Raw genomic sequence first — 15,769 nt, 5'->3', positions numbered from 1 at the left:
AAGTTTTTAGAGGGCAGCCATCTGCCTCAACAGGCTGTGAGAACACAGGCTTTCATCCAACCACCTATTTTCCCTCATTCTCTGCTATGTTGATCTCCATGCATCAGCCTCTTCTCCGTATTTCTAACTTTCACTATGAAGTATTTCTCTAAGTTACTCACTCATTCGAAAAGGTAATGTGCAGTATTTCTGGCCACATTGCCTTTCACATATATTTATACAAAATATTATAATCCTGTTGTTAAATAAACTAATAAAAATGCATCTGATAGGCTACATTTTTATATGGTTCAAAACACAAGTAGAAAAATTGTGATACATTATATATATATTTGAAATAGATTTGTTATATATTTGCCAATGTGTTGTATTTCCTTAAATGTTGTGTTTTTGGAAATTGAGTGTTTTTTTAAATGTTTTCTGTTTTGTTGTGTTTTGCACATTGGGACCACTGTAAGTTTGATATGATTAAGATATGCTTTTTTTTTTTTTAAAGTGAACAAATTAATGCTTTAAGCAGTGTAAAGATTTGTCCTTTTCAAACGAATTTTATTTTGAAAAGGAAAGGGATTAGTGTTACGGAAGAGATCTCAACTTCCGGAAAGGATTGTGTTTCGCATATAGATAAATAATTCACCTTCCTGGTTTGAAGGCTACCTTGTCAGGTAACTTGTGTCCATTTAATGAAGCGATCACAGCATATGTCAGTACAGTAGGCTGTCTAGTTAGCGTTAGGGGTTGGGGTCGTCGTACAGGCTTTTATTTTAACTCAGGTAAATCCACAGAACAGCGTCGCCTGCTTGGTTGTTTAGCGCTAGCTAAGAGGTAACGTTAGCAAGCCGATATATGAGCGAAAACACGACTAGCTGACTTATAAATGTATCGGTGCTCCGTCAATGTTAATTCAGTCCCTTTATATGATGCATAACAGGCCGTGTAGGGATGGTGGTTTCCTGTTAACTCGTCAGTGTTTTGCAGTTGTTTACATTTTGTACTCCATGTTCCGTCTGACGCTGCTAATCAACATCCGTCTGGCAGGTTTGTGAAGCAGCAAATAGGTCTAAGGTTTTTGTTCGTGTTGTCAGCCTCAGCACTGGATTATTCGTCCGTGTCTTATTTTGAACCAGTGAATATTGTCCGATTATAGCTGTCGACCGATCATTTTGGACGGTGACAGAGACCTAAATAAGTTGAGCCGCTTTTTGTTCTTTTGTAGTGAATGTGATTTCTGATGGGACTCGGATACATCCATCAGCCATTTTAAATCATGAGTTAGATAAATTGGTACCACGCTATAAATGGTTCATAAGCTGTTATTAATGGCTCTGTTACTGGTTAATGAATTATTTACTGATGCTATTCAGATCAGTTATTTGTAGGAACAACTTTTGGGTTGCCAGGTGGTGGAAATTTCCTCCCCCAGCATGAGGCTTTTGTATTTTTAGCTCTTGCATTGTTTTACATCAGTGAGACCTTGGCAATGGACTGTTTGATCGCTCACCTTTGGGAAAATGGTTTTAGGGCATCTAGACCAAAATCTATTCACAAACAGCTTATTGATATCAATAACTACAGACCTGATGGCTTATTGTGTAACCCCTTATCAATGATAAATTGACATTTATAGGTGACTGGCCACATTTTGCTCATTGCTTATTACAAATTGACAAAGCCTTCACCCTTTAGTAATGGTTTATCAACATTTGTAACTGCTTATTTGACCGTGAGAAACACGGTATCCTTTGTGAATGACTTATTGAATTTTAATTCTGATAAGGGTTATCTGATTATTACCAGTTTGTTGTGGCCAGCAGAGATAAGATAAAATAAGATAAGAAATACTTTATTTATCCCTATAGGGAAATTCACAATATGCAATAACCAATAATATTACTCTGGTTATTTGTAAGACAACAATAAAAAAAAAATTTCTAGATTGACATGTTTATTTTCCTACTAACAAAAGCAACATTTGCAGAGCATTTGGCATTTGTTAAAAAGATATATTTTGTTATTATAAACTTGTAACTTAAATATTAATCATAAAATAAACTGAAAAGCATATAACTTTAGAAGAACTGACCTTTAAAATACTCAAGGTTTTCACTTAATTACAACTTGTCCACTCTCAGAAACCGGTTTCAGGTCACATCGCTGGTTCACAGCTATTGTTAAAAGGCTCAGCTTTACCCGATATAATTATCGGCTGAAATTCCGTCATTGGAACAATAATAGTAATTAAATTATCTCATTTCCTGCCCATTAATATATTGGCCACAAATATATCATGCATATTTACTTATTATCTATACAATATTTATTCCAGCTCTTTTTTGTTTTTCATAAAAAACACAGGAACAGTCTGACCTGCATTTAGATACTGTTTGTTTTCCAACTCCTGCCAACCGAGCACTGGTGTCAAATTCCATGAATGTGTTGACATACTTAACCAGTAAAGTTGATTGTGTTTCTTGTTGCTCAGGAGGAAATTGAAGTATACCATCTGAAGCAGAATACAGAGATTGTGAGTGGGTCATCAGGCAGTCTCCCTATGTCAGGCCGAAACGGGTCTGCAAGTGATGCAGACTGCCGGATCTCTGAGGACTGCCATGTCCCAGATGTTGAGCTGATGGAGCTGGGGCCACTGCTGGAGGAGGGAGGGGGGCGGCAGGCAGCATCTAAAGGTGTCCATCCAGAGGTAGGACTGTTTCAGAAAATCCCCAGAGAAAAGTTGTTCATGCTCAGTAGTTTCAGTACTCTATTGTGGTGTATTTGAAGGGAGCTGCCATGCTTGCTGACGAGGAAGAGGAAGATGATGAGGTGGGAGAGGTCCTGACCTTACCACTTCAGGCTCACCATGCCATGGAGAAGATGGAAGAGTTTGTACACAAGGTACGTTGAATTTGTAGAGGTATCTCTTTGGGTTATAGCACCAGTGCAAGTTTTACTTTGCCACAATGCCAGTCAAAGGTTTATACTTTAACACTGACACAGCAACCTGGGATTAGCCCATGTTTGAGGTTGGTGTGAACAGGTCAACACATGTTATCCAGTCTAGCTTCCCTGCACCCGACCAGGGCTTTAAAACAGTTCAACACTGCTAAGCTTTAGTCTTAAATAATTGGACATAGGTCTCTACAATAACTTAGCATTTTTACTAGAAATGTTTTATGTTGTTATAAATCTATGGTAGATATTGACAGATGAGGGAAAAGAGATCCTATGACATTACACAATTTGGCCCACATCCCTAAATTGAACCTGCATAAATATTGCAGTGACCATGTGAAAAGGGCCGAAACGTAACACCCTGCTCATCTCGTAGGTGTGCAGGTGTACAATTCTGTGGTTTCTTAACAAGGTTAACGGACATACAGTTGCAGATCTGGACGAACAGCAACAACCAGGGATTAACCTGTGACTGCTGTGTAGTTTGACTGAGTCATATGGGAGTTTTGCATGTTTTTATAATCCACGTCAGATACAGGATTTATGGGTTATATAAGACACTCACCAGTCACCATGGGAGACAAATGTCAGTTGACAAAACGAGTTAACTGGTAACTGTAATTGTTAGAAATCTGAGAAACGAAAGATTGCCCAACAAAAAAAAAAACTTGTTTATATCTAGAAATTGGAAAGCGCCCTTATAAAAAAAAGGTCTGGCCAACTTACTATATGGTTAAGACAAAGATAATGTCACTATCAATTATAAGATTAATATTTATTATTCTGTCTGCTACAGAAGAGTATCTAGAGTGATCAAGAGAAAACTCTTCTCCAGTGAATTAAATAATCTCAAACATTTCTCAATTCATTTACACCCATTACTTATATTTTCAAACATAAGGGTACTTTCAACTATATTATGATTGAGATTTTACCTTAAACACTAAAATACTGTAAAAGTTGTTCAAAACCTTTGACTGGCAGTGTTCAGTTTTGGTCATCTCAGAGCACTGAGACAGAATCACGGAAATAAATATTTTGGAAGCTTTACAACTGCCCATAACACAAACTACAATCTATGTCTGTTTTACTTTAATCTCTACAACATTTCCCACTGGTAAACCTTCACAGATATATAGTTATTGTGAATCTGGGCATCTGTGAGTAAAAGCTATTCCTACTTTTCAGGTTTGGGAGGGGCGCTGGAGGGTCATCCCTTTTCATGTCCTGCCAGAGTGGCTAAAGGACAATGATTACCTCCTGCATGGACATCGACCCCCTATGCCCTCCTTTCGGGCCTGTTTTGGAAGCATCTTCAGAATTCACACTGAGACAGGAAACATCTGGACTCACCTGTTAGGTGAGAATTGAAAAAGCCCTAAGTAACATTCCTGAACTGCTGAGTATAGATTTTTAGCAGCATATTCTGATTTGGTTTACAACCAGACGTGTTGGTTCTATAACATATTTTATCAGGAAAACTCTGGAAGGTTGTGGTCTTTTTCCTTGTCGGGCGTTAACGAGACTGGTCTGTTTTCTCCCTCAGGGCTGATCTTATTCCTTTGTCTGGGCACGTTAACCATGCTGCGGCCCAACATGTATTTTATGGCCCCGCTGCAAGAGAAAGTGGTGTTTGGGATGTTCTTCCTGGGAGCTGTGCTCTGCCTCAGCTTCTCCTGGCTTTTCCATACAGTCTACTGCCACTCTGAGAAAGTGTCTCGCACCTTCTCCAAGTAAGGCCTCATATTGTCAAACTGTCTTAAAGGAATAATTTGTAACTGTCAAAATCTTTTATTTATTTTAGACTCACTTGTAGTAGGTGTGGTTTTGATTTCAGTCATTCATATGTGTCATCTTGCTGGACTTGCAGCTCCAGCTTGCCACCTAGAGTTCAGTGCAAATAAGGAATAAACCCACAACCATCAATCTGGGTAAAATGGTTAATAGTTCAGCCAAAAGTAACATGAGGCTACAGCATCTGTCACTGTGAATTTAATGTGTTTCAAGAATGTTGTTATTTCTAAATGAGGATCTTTCTCTCCTTAACCTGTCAACATTTTCCTCAGTTCAGATCCACATTCAGAGTTTGGCTTTTAAATTTCTTTAGAAAAAGTTTTTGGCACCTACATGTAGTAGGTGTGATAATCAAGAGACTCCATTAAAAAGGGAAAATTCAGGCAGGACAACAGCCATACATTCAGCACAGGTTTGGTGATGTGACCTCTGGTCCCCTTCTGTTCATATGTTAAATATCCTTGAGCAAAAAAAACTAATACCTGTTCTGCTCCTGCTGAGCCAGCCAGCACTTTGCATTGCAGCTCTGCCATTTTGGTTCCAGTATGTGTGAAGTGGAGGCATTCTGAAGCACTTTAAGCGCTTAACTTTAAGAGCGTTTACTAAGTTTTGTCAGGTTAAGTTTGCCTGAATTATCCTTTGTCATTGAACAAGCAACAGTTTCAAAAATACTTACAGACTTATAATAGCTGTATGTCATTATGTCCTTGTACAGTATGTTCTACATGAACAGTGAGTACAAAAGTGAGATAGAGTTAGAAACTGAAATGATTAGAAACTTGAGAAGACTTTTGCTTTTTTGCACTCAGCAGATTTTCCAGCCAAACACCCAGCAGCTGTTATCGCTGTGTTCTCTCCCCACTTTCCTCAGACTTGACTACTCGGGCATTGCCCTCCTGATCATGGGCTCCTTCGTGCCCTGGCTGTACTACTCGTTCTACTGTTCCCCTCAGCCCAGACTTATCTACCTCACCATTGTATGTGTCCTCGGCATTGCCGCTATCATAGTGGCCCAGTGGGACCGCTTCTCTACACCTCGTCACAGACCCACAAGAGCAGGTACTCACCAGCTGTGGATAATAACCATGTTTTAGATATATTGTTTCTTAATTATCTGCTGCTGTTTGATTTAGTGTATAATTGTACTTTTATCACATATCTGTCACCGTTTTTGCTTTTCTGAGTAGTGATGATATTTTTCTTGCAGTGGAAACACCAATAACATGGTGTGGTTATGAATGACTGATTTTATTATAATTATCTTTTTTGTCTTGTAACGTTTATAAATGTAGATGTTGATTTTTGTTTGTTTTAATGACACCAAGTAACTCAAGGCCATGCTTCTCTTTAGGTGTGTTCATGGGTCTGGGATTAAGTGGCATTGTCCCCACCATGCACTTCACCATTGAGGAGGGTTTTGTTAAAGCCACCACTGTTGGCCAGATGGGTTGGTTCTACTTGATGGGGGCCATGTATATCACTGGTGCTGGTCTGTATGCAGCTAGGATCCCTGAACGCTATTTTCCTGGCAAGTGTGACATCTGGGTAAGTATTTAACGTGTAATTTAGTATTGCTTAAAGTTGGAAGAGTCAAAAGAGACATATTGAAAAAACTGTCAAAATGTACCAATGAACCCTTATATGAGTCAACTTCCAAAACACTGGATCCTGCACTTACCACAATATAAATCTTGGTACGCACCTGTTTTTCAAACTCTACACCACGGTTTGTAATACAGGACGTCTGTTACTAATTTGTAGTTTCCAAACCCAAGCCAAGATTGCACAAGTGATTTTACTCAAGCACAGATTTGACAGTGCAGAGCCACAGAAGGCATTATTAAACTGTTTTCACAGGCTCACAGGCTCGGCTTCTAATTAAAGTTTTATTGTAATTAGTGAACTAACCAAGTCAGTAGTATTGTAAGTAATAAGTCACTGCAGCAACCAGTGTGAACTGCTGACTAAGTGAGAGGAAAACTTTGCACTGCACACAGTATTTTACTGTACTCTGATATACAATGATTGAGTTTTGCCAAGAAAAGTGAAACCAATGATAAGAAATAAAGTTCGAGTATAAGTACCAAAGTCAAAAATGTAGTGTCAGGTTTGTCCTGATAGCCAAATGGTTGAGAAGCCCACCACATAACTACAATGTCCACACTTCAATTCCTGCCAGGGACCATTGTTGTATGTTATAACCCTCCTTTCCAACAAAGGTAAAAATACCATATAATCTAAATAATTAAAATAGAAACAAAATGTACTATAAAAATGCCCTAGGGATGATCAATTTACAATTTTTTTCTGGCCAATAGCTGATGCTCGTGAACCAACTATTAAACATTAACTGACAAGGTTAAAATGTACTATTTTAGAATAGAGGAGCATCTGTAACCCATTAAAAAAATTATAATACTCAAGGGTTAAAGTAGACTAGAACAATCCAGAGCGTCTAAACATAGTGAGATGGACAAGCACACACACAGACAGGCTGGAGACACAAGTGATGGTCCTTTTAACTTCATAGTTGCAGAGGAAATAATGGCCTGCTTATCCAGGAACACATAAAGAGCTCTGCGTTATAAATTCATGAGGTTATTAGAAAGATCAGCTCTACATGTAATTAAAAAAGAGCAGAGAAGCAGAAACGCTTGTTGACCGGCGCGGAGAGATGCACCTCTGGTGTGACAGACAACTGCTCGCACAGCACGGAGTTGAACTGGCGTTAATCCTGAAATTAACATAAACAGGCCAGGCCTACCTCAGTCCTCAGCATAGCAGACAGCTTGTCTACTGTTTTTTTATAGCAACATGTTGACATGCAGTGGAGGGCAGGCTGTTAACTGTAGGACACACGGTGGAGAAGCTCAGATGGTACTTATGTCCCAGGATATTATAACAGTTTTACTGATAGTATTAATTGGTCAAAATTCTTATTGTCGGGTAATGGTTAAGTGATTAATTATGAGCAATGTGGAAATGCAAACTATTTTTGTTAAAACTCTCACAGTGCAATGCTTCACCCTCGCTTTTGATGTAACAGACACATACACACGACTTTGTAAATCATGCGTTAAATAAAAAATGAATAAATGAGGGAGTAATTTTGTATATCGGTTAATGTTTTTTCTTTTTTTTTTGTTTGATCTAGCAGGTGGATGGTAATAAATCTTACTAATGTCCATGTATTTTTTCCCTGTCTCTAGTTCCATTCTCATCAGATTTTTCATGTTCTGGTCGTGGCAGCAGCATTCATCCATTTCTACGGTGTTTCCAACCTGCAGGAGTTTCGCTACGGCCTCGAGGGAGGATGCACAGATGACTCTCTACTCTGAGAGCCCTGACTGTGACTTACTCATACTTTTCTTTATAGCCCCACAAACAACACACACACACACACACACACACACACACACACACACACTTAAAATGCTGCTGGAATTCAATAATCACTTATTGCTCCTTCTGTACTTTTGATTTGCTCACATCCTGTTTGGGTTTTGATGGTCTATCTGCTTTGGCTCTTTTTTGCTCCAATAAAGTAGCATTAACTAGCCAATGAACTATGGAGGGAATCTTCAACAGGCACTACTTCAATAATTATGAAGCTGAAAGTTTGCATTTTCAAGAAAAAGGTCAAAATGGGATTTCAACCAAAATCATATATTCCTGTAACTGATGGCTGCTTCTGAGCTCACTAGTAGCCCAACTTCTCCATAGTCTGTTACCATTGCACAAAGGGTATAGAGAGTATTATTTGTACTGTAGCAGAGAGCGCATACTATAAACCATTCCTTTTCTCCCTCACATTTTCCATGCAGGTTAGAGGACGAATGTACTATCAGCCAGAAGCGTCTTGTAGAGCAGTCCAGGACCATTTAGGTGCTTGAGGGCCTGCACACATTTGCTTAAGGAGGATGAAAGTATACACATATAGTGTGTATGGATGTCATCATATTTTTTTTAAGATTGACACTGATTGTGCAGCTTTCCATTACAACCTGTAGAAACCCACCTGTACCCACTCTGCAATAAAACATGAGCTGTACTCTGAAAGCCCAGTCAGTAACATAAAATTCTGCTGAAACAAAATACAACATGTTATTATGAAAGGAACACATAGCTTAAATAAATATGATCTACAGATGTGTCTGAGAAACACTTGGGGTAATGGTAATCAGATCTTTGACCAAAATTGATCATGGGGTTGGATCTTTCTCAATTTTTAAAAAATTTTGTACTGAAATTTACAGAAGTTCCTTTGCATTTGATGCATCATTTTAATTGACAAAAGTCCCAAACAAACATTTTTCAAATTGTTTAATGGCATGGACAAGCTGTAAAAGTTTTTAGCTTCTGTGAAAAAATAGATTGGCTCAGTTCAGGGTAGACTAAGATGCTTAAAATGCTGTAATTAAAAGAACTTGCCTGTCACCGTTTTTCAGTCAGACAACACATTATTTCTACAGTAATAGTTCCTGGGCTACGCACAATGTACAGATCTAGATCGGTCAAATTGTGTTTTTGTCAGCTAGAGATCTTTCTTTTGTGCTAGATTTCAAATGCAATGAGAGGTGTAAATATCTTATGCACCTTAGTGTATGCTATAAAATTCTAAACTTTAAATCACCATATGGGGTTTAAAATGTGTTATGTATGATTGATATAAACTTTTAGTATTCCTGTGCCTTAGGCCAATGGAAATGTTTTTAAATAAAATGGCCTATCTTAACAGTCAAGGGAGCTTCAAGGATTTCCAGATGTTGATTTTTCTTGTTTTCCTTGCCATATACGTACACAATCGAATCATTATTGAACTTACAACTCCATTGATAGGTTGTATCAACTGCTGTTTAAGACTCCTTTTTCTAGATCAACTTATTCAAGCTTTATTACAAAGACTAAAACAATGTGTATTCTTGACTTTGTGTAATGTCCTGTGTAGAAAGTGATAAATCATACATTTCACTGAAATGTAAACATAAATATTTATTAATGGTAATCTTGGAAAATTATTGTAATAAATTTTTTTCCACATGTATAAACATAGTGTCCAGTTGTCTGCAGTGCATATGTGAAGATTTGGGCCATACAAGCAGCTGGCGAGAGTGGTGTACACCCAGCAGAGTGAGCAGATTTCTTAGAAATGTAAGGCCTTGACATTCGAGAATATCACAGTTGTAAGCAACTGTGAAGACAACAGGATTGATCATCTAGTGCTCTTCACTTGTCCATAAGTACAAAAAACACAATTTGTGTGTTCTTTTCAAAGCAGTTTTAATGAACTCTGGGGGTCAACAATTACTATGTTTTGAACAAATAAACCTCGGCTAAACAATAGCTGCATCATTTCCAAGTCATCTGCTATAATTGGCTGCTGGATGGAAGTCAGTGGCAGAAAATGTGATGAATGGGGTTCAGCAACATCACAACCCAATTTTTGTAATTATTTCCTCTCGTCTCTTCTGCTTGGATCAAGCATTGTAAGAAGATCTCAATTTTCCTCGACCAAACCAGTGACCTGCAAACTCATTGCCCAAACTAAAGTGATGGAAATATCTTTTGCCCAGTGTAATTCATACATTTTCTAATATCGTGATGCCTGTTACACAACTTTTCTTACACCAAATTAATGCCAAAAAAACCCACTGTCACTGTAAAACAAAAACTGTTCTAATGTACAATTTTAAGGTACATATGCAGTAACTTACTTTTATGCTACTTTATACTTCAACTCCACTTTATTTTAGATCGAGACATTGTATTTTTTTCTACATTTATTTAACAGCTATAGTTACTAAGTACTTTCAGGATTTTACACACAAAAGAGACATTGAGTTAAGAATACAATACATTGTTATAGATTAAACCACTGAACAGAAAGGAAAATATTTAAATTTAGCTTCACCTTGACCTCTTGTAATGGTATTTATACAAATTAACTACCACACAGTCACAGATGTGCATTTGAACAGTGAATGCTGTTTCCAGAGCTATACAAAAGCAGTGATATAAATATTTAATACGTTAAATAATACAATAATATAACACTCATCCGGACCAGTCTGATGAGCCAGGTATTGCTACATTTGTAAATGGTTTAACAGATTTTACCATCACAGGCCAGTGAAGCCTTAGTGAAAAAAAAATATCCTGGAAAACAATAAAAGAAGACACTGTTACACGACATTTCTTTTCTAAACTTCGTTACCCTCTGACAATCTGAAGAATGAGCAGAGATATTGATGAAAACATTTCGAACAAATATTCCGAAGAGAGCCTGTTTGATCAGGAACAAAAGTACAGGCGTGTGTTTCTGAACGGGAGCATTTAGTGGCTGGTACACTTCAAGACCAGCTAGTATGCTAGGTTGGCCTTTGCTATCCTGTCTGTCTTACCATTTTGTTGTCTTATTCAGTGCTTGTTTTTACTTCAACCTTTAGGTACGTCCTATTTGACTTTTTCAAATGTATGTAAGTAATTGTTATGTATGTTCAATGTAGTTATTTGTCGTATAATAGTATATTTCCGTGTTAGCACTGGTGTTAACATAAATGCAAGGGGTGGGGCTTACATTTAGAGCGTCTGTATCAGGCTTTTACCTAAAACTAAAACTATAAGTTAACATTTGCGCAGGCTCATCATTCCGGTTCACAGTCTGTCCGGCCAATGAGCCAACATCAATCAGTTACCGGCCCTCGGATCATTTCAGATTGGGCTGGTGAAAGACACCCTGTCTCAAGCCTTTTGTGCATCAGCAACAGAGTATATTTGCTGTGTGCCAGGGCCTGTGATGGACAACTGTCAGCAGTCCAAAGAGAGCACGGAGCGGTCCGACCTGGTTTCTGAGGACGGCAAGAACAGCAAGTCCGTCCTGTGTCAGCGCTGCGGATCCAAGGTGCTGTGCCCCGGGATGGCTGTATTTGCAGAGAAGGAGGTATGAGACCTGGTATGACGGGCTGACACACAGGCTAGATATTTGACTTCAAGTTCTGGATAATACTGCATTAGGGGTATTAAATGTGTCCAACTGCTTTTGTGCAGCACCATTTCATCCAAAAGGAGTACAAGGTGCTATACAGGATAACAAAAGTGCATTTACTCTACAAACTAAAGGTGTTTGTACTTAACAGGGCTATTTCCATTTGATACTACTTTATACTTCTGCTCTGCTGAAATACAGAGAGAAACGTTTTACTCCATTACATTTATTTCACAACTTGAGTTACTAATTAGTTTAAAGACGAATATGTTACATACAAAACATGATATATTTTGAAAATATGATGCACTGTTATAATCTACCTAGCAGTATATATGTATATGTATACAAAAGTAGTTAATATCTTCACCTTGACTAACTAAATACTACCTGTATATTATTGCATCAGCAAAAAATAATCTAGTATGATAATATTTATTAGTTTAGTTATGCATGCAAATCCTATTGCTTCATTTCACTAATAAGGCTCATGTTCTTTTACGTTGTAGTTTTGTTACTTTTACATAGGTAAAGGATAGCAATAGGAAGAAAAAAATAAAATAAGACATCCAAATTAGACTTAAACTTTTCATGTGTCTACTCTGTCAAAAAAAACAACAACAACGCAGTACTGATTTTGAGTTCTGTCAAGTGTTTTTATGTTATCAGAGTCTCTGTTTTCTTCCATCAGCTGTTCCTACCCTCCATGCGGAAAAAGAGTGGCCTCAGCACCACAGAGGGCTCAGTGGACGGGGACACTCTGACTGCCCACTGGTTAGTGGACGACATGTTCACTTTTGAAAATGTGGGCTTTACTAAAGACGTGGGCAGAATCAAGTATCTTATCTGCGCAGATTGTGAGATTGGACCAATCGGCTGGCACTGTTTGGATGACAAGTACAGTTACTACGTCGCTGTGGACAGGGTGAATCATGCATAGTGTAAATTCATATGAGGGCCCACAAGAACTTTAAAAAAATGTGTTGGCAGGCTAGGCATCTTTCCGTGGATTTACTCCCAGAGTTGACCCCCAGCCTACCGCACATGCACACGCGGGCACGCACGCACTGTACATACAGATGTGGTTGTTATCTGTACAGACTTATTCATGATAACAGTACTATGTCTCTACCAATCACCTTGATCACACTGGCCATTCTGTTCTAATAAAATTGTTTTTTGGGAGGCTATCAGATACCGTCCTGTAGCTTTTACTTGAGTAATATGATGTTAGTTTTCTTCGTCTCAGTGTCCTTTAACCCACATTGGAAAAAAAAGAAATCAGTCCCATTCAGACTGATGTGATGGACATGTATATATATAATGTGTGCAATCTGTCTAAAAGAGTTAGTGCTCCATAGTGTATGAAATAGTGGAGTGCTGAAACATTTAGTCTATCAGCAGTAAAGTAGTCAAACTTTTTGGTAACTGATTCATCCCTGAAGTTGATTATTAAGCAAAAACTTTCATTAGTTCCAGCCCCTCAAATGGTGATGGCTTGTTGTAAATTGTAAATTGAATACCTTTGTGTTTTGGGCTGTACATCTAACAAAACCAATAATTGAAGGTGACTCATGGATGACAGTGATTTCACCTTTTTTTTACATTTCATAAATTGATTGCTTACTTCAATTATTTTAATAGATTATTCAATTCTGGAAATAATCATTTGTTGAAACTGTAAAAAATTAGTCAATGTTGAAAAGTATCAGGTCCTTGTTTGTGTGTTTTTGCTCCAAAGATACAGGGACTGGATTCCATGTTGCATTTTACCTTGTTACTAAACTATTTTGTTAAACATTTTCAGTTTTAAAGTTGTCATTAAAGCATATGCATGGTTTCATAACTCTCAAGTAACCAACAAGTCAAGGGCAAGTCCTGTTACAAATTGCTCAGTAAACAATAGCCAAGAAGAATTTGCTATTCAGATGAGCAGGAAAATTAATGTCAGTGCACTGAGGGTGCTGGAGCTCTTATCTTCTTAAATCCATGGCTGTGTGCAGTACATGCTTTCCAGGTAATCCAGAGATTATGTTAGCTTGATAACTTTATTTGCCAAATTTGTACTCACTGACAGCTAACCTGTGAATATTTAAATATTTTAGCATCAGTAGTATTAACAGATAACAATAATAAAAATTCAATGACTTGTTATTGGAGTGGGGTGGTGGTGGTGCAGGTAGGGGGTGTTATTTGGGTGACCTTCTTAACCCTTTACAACCTCCACACATCTTTGGTGAATTTACTATGCGACATAGTCCGTTGTTATTTTGTGTGGGCTGTGCACCTGTTAGTCAAAGGCTCTACCTCCACCCAGTAAGTTGAACCCTCCACCAAATCAGTGCCAACGGTTCTAGTCAGCTGAATACACCACGAGTGATGGTGATGTAGCTGTGCGTGCTTCCCTTTGTGTGTTTTCGAGAATGAAGCCAATCATGGATGCAGAGTATTATGTTCAGACCACTATAAAAAGGGACATTATAAAATGTGGAATTACAGCCATTGTATAAATGATCATCATTTTATTTGAACAGGTCAAGAATGTATATGCTAAATTTGTGTATTCCTATATTGATTATAAAAAAACTATACAACAAATGACAGTACACAATAAGCAAAACCAGACATTTTGAATACATGGAGAGAAATTGTGGATATCCAGAGTTTTCTGTTAGAGTAATCACAAGCACAAACATGCAGTTGATTTTTCTCCCAACCGTGAAAGACACCTGTCGTGTGTGTTCGTTATATTCTGCTGTCCAAGATCCACCAACGGGAAGTTCAAGCGAAACAGAGAACAGGGACATTCAAATCAGTCTTGTACAGAGTGAAACAAGTGAAGTGGTGGGCAATGCTTGTGGCAACTGCTGCTTCTGTTTAGCTGCAGTAAACAGGTGAAATGTAAGAGAAAAGTTAACTCTCAGTCACATTAAACCAACTATATTTATGTTATATAATCACAAATTTGCCTGAAAGGGCTTTACAGCCTGTACAGCGTTAAGGGGTTAACTTTCAGTTAGTAGGTGGTAAAATTAGGAAATAATTTACTTCTGCATGAGATTGCATTGGCACCATACTTACAATTTTGTAGGACGATACAACAATAAAAACAGTGTGTGAGTGATAGTGTAACATTGATGAAAAGTATATTAATAAGTCGGTGTCTTAAGACAAACAGAGATATACACCGGACATCTTCACTCAACCATGCACGTCTTTCAACAAAGAAAAGAGATTAGGTTAAAACAGGGCAGTAAATGTGTGAACAAAGTCAATCCCAGCTGACTAAAAATGTGATAAAATGACAAATAATTCTCGGCCACGTTGTGTTGCCCCTGTCATTCTTTCATACTTTGGTTGATATGATTAGAAACAGATATTAAATTGCATTCTGTGTGGTAGTGAAGATTTTAAACTCTTGAATTTAACTTAACTGAACCCTGCAGAAACCTTGTGCATCTTTCAATGTGTGTGTTTATTTATTTATTTAATATGGTTGTTTACTATTTAGCAAATGTCCTCATGCACATTGACGTGATTGAAAACATTTTCAAAAGTAGTAATTTTATCGTATGATATAGTTTACGTTTATGCGTTTAGGGGTTGGTACAATATAAATGACTTCATTGAAATGTTTCTAATGAAAACATAAACAGTCACATGACGCTGCTCTCTGCCAATCAACGAGCTCCACTGGACCATTTAAAAACGAAGTGCCGGTCAGCGCGTAGAGATCTGGTGGATGTCTTCGATTAGAAAGCCCGACGTGCCGTGTGACGCGTCCACCCTGCGGCCCAGCCGGACGGGGTGCGAAAGTCCCACCATTTGTGAGCCGAGTGAGCTCAGTGCACCGACGGGCCAAGCGGTGACCCGAATCAAACCCACCCAGCACAGACGCGATCATCTGTTAGGAAACCACGGAACCAAAAAAGATATACATAACCCCTGTCTAAAGGGTATTGTGCTCACTAGTGTCACCTGTGTGAAAGCAAACTCCACTGTAGTTTATTTTGTATGATAATCAAAGTAGACCAAAAGGAT

At 38.1% G+C, this 15,769-nt stretch overlaps 2 protein-coding genes across 5 annotated transcripts; both read left to right on the top strand.

Moving 5' to 3' along the window:
- Positions 1-549: 549 nt before the first annotated feature.
- adipor1a (adiponectin receptor 1a) lies at positions 550-9,795 on the top strand. 2 transcript variants are annotated; one of them, XM_071495533.1, is made up of 8 exons: positions 550-665; positions 2,483-2,698; positions 2,779-2,892; positions 4,138-4,309; positions 4,496-4,682; positions 5,615-5,802; positions 6,095-6,288; positions 7,953-9,795. In XM_071495533.1, exons 2-8 carry the CDS (start codon positions 2,552-2,554, stop codon positions 8,079-8,081), a joined length of 1,131 nt encoding a protein of 376 aa, XP_071351634.1. In that variant the 5' UTR covers positions 550-665; positions 2,483-2,551; the 3' UTR covers positions 8,082-9,795. The 2 variants fall into 2 exon arrangements, with proteins under 2 accessions (XP_071351634.1, XP_071351635.1); XM_071495534.1 differs by lacking the exon at positions 550-665 and adding an exon at positions 753-773.
- A 1,275-nt stretch (positions 9,796-11,070) lies between these two features.
- On the top strand, positions 11,071-12,918 carry rabif (RAB interacting factor). Of its 3 annotated transcripts, none has more exons than XM_071495536.1 (3): positions 11,071-11,189; positions 11,532-11,683; positions 12,420-12,918. In XM_071495536.1, exons 2-3 carry the CDS (start codon positions 11,540-11,542, stop codon positions 12,666-12,668), a joined length of 393 nt encoding a protein of 130 aa, XP_071351637.1. In that variant the 5' UTR covers positions 11,071-11,189; positions 11,532-11,539; the 3' UTR covers positions 12,669-12,918. The 3 variants fall into 3 exon arrangements, with proteins under 3 accessions (XP_071351637.1, XP_071351638.1, XP_071351639.1); XM_071495537.1 differs by having other exon boundaries at positions 11,076-11,189; positions 11,459-11,683; XM_071495538.1 differs by having other exon boundaries at positions 11,098-11,219.
- The last annotated feature ends 2,851 nt before the right edge of the window (positions 12,919-15,769 follow it).

This window comes from Trachinotus anak, unplaced genomic scaffold (assembly GCF_046630095.1).
Source record: "Trachinotus anak isolate AG129_WGS33_773 ecotype Australia unplaced genomic scaffold, CSIRO_AGI_Tana_v1 ptg000013l, whole genome shotgun sequence".
Taxonomy (NCBI): Eukaryota; Metazoa; Chordata; class Actinopteri; order Carangiformes; family Carangidae; genus Trachinotus; species Trachinotus anak.
This window is presented reverse-complemented; position numbering and strand designations above follow the sequence as displayed.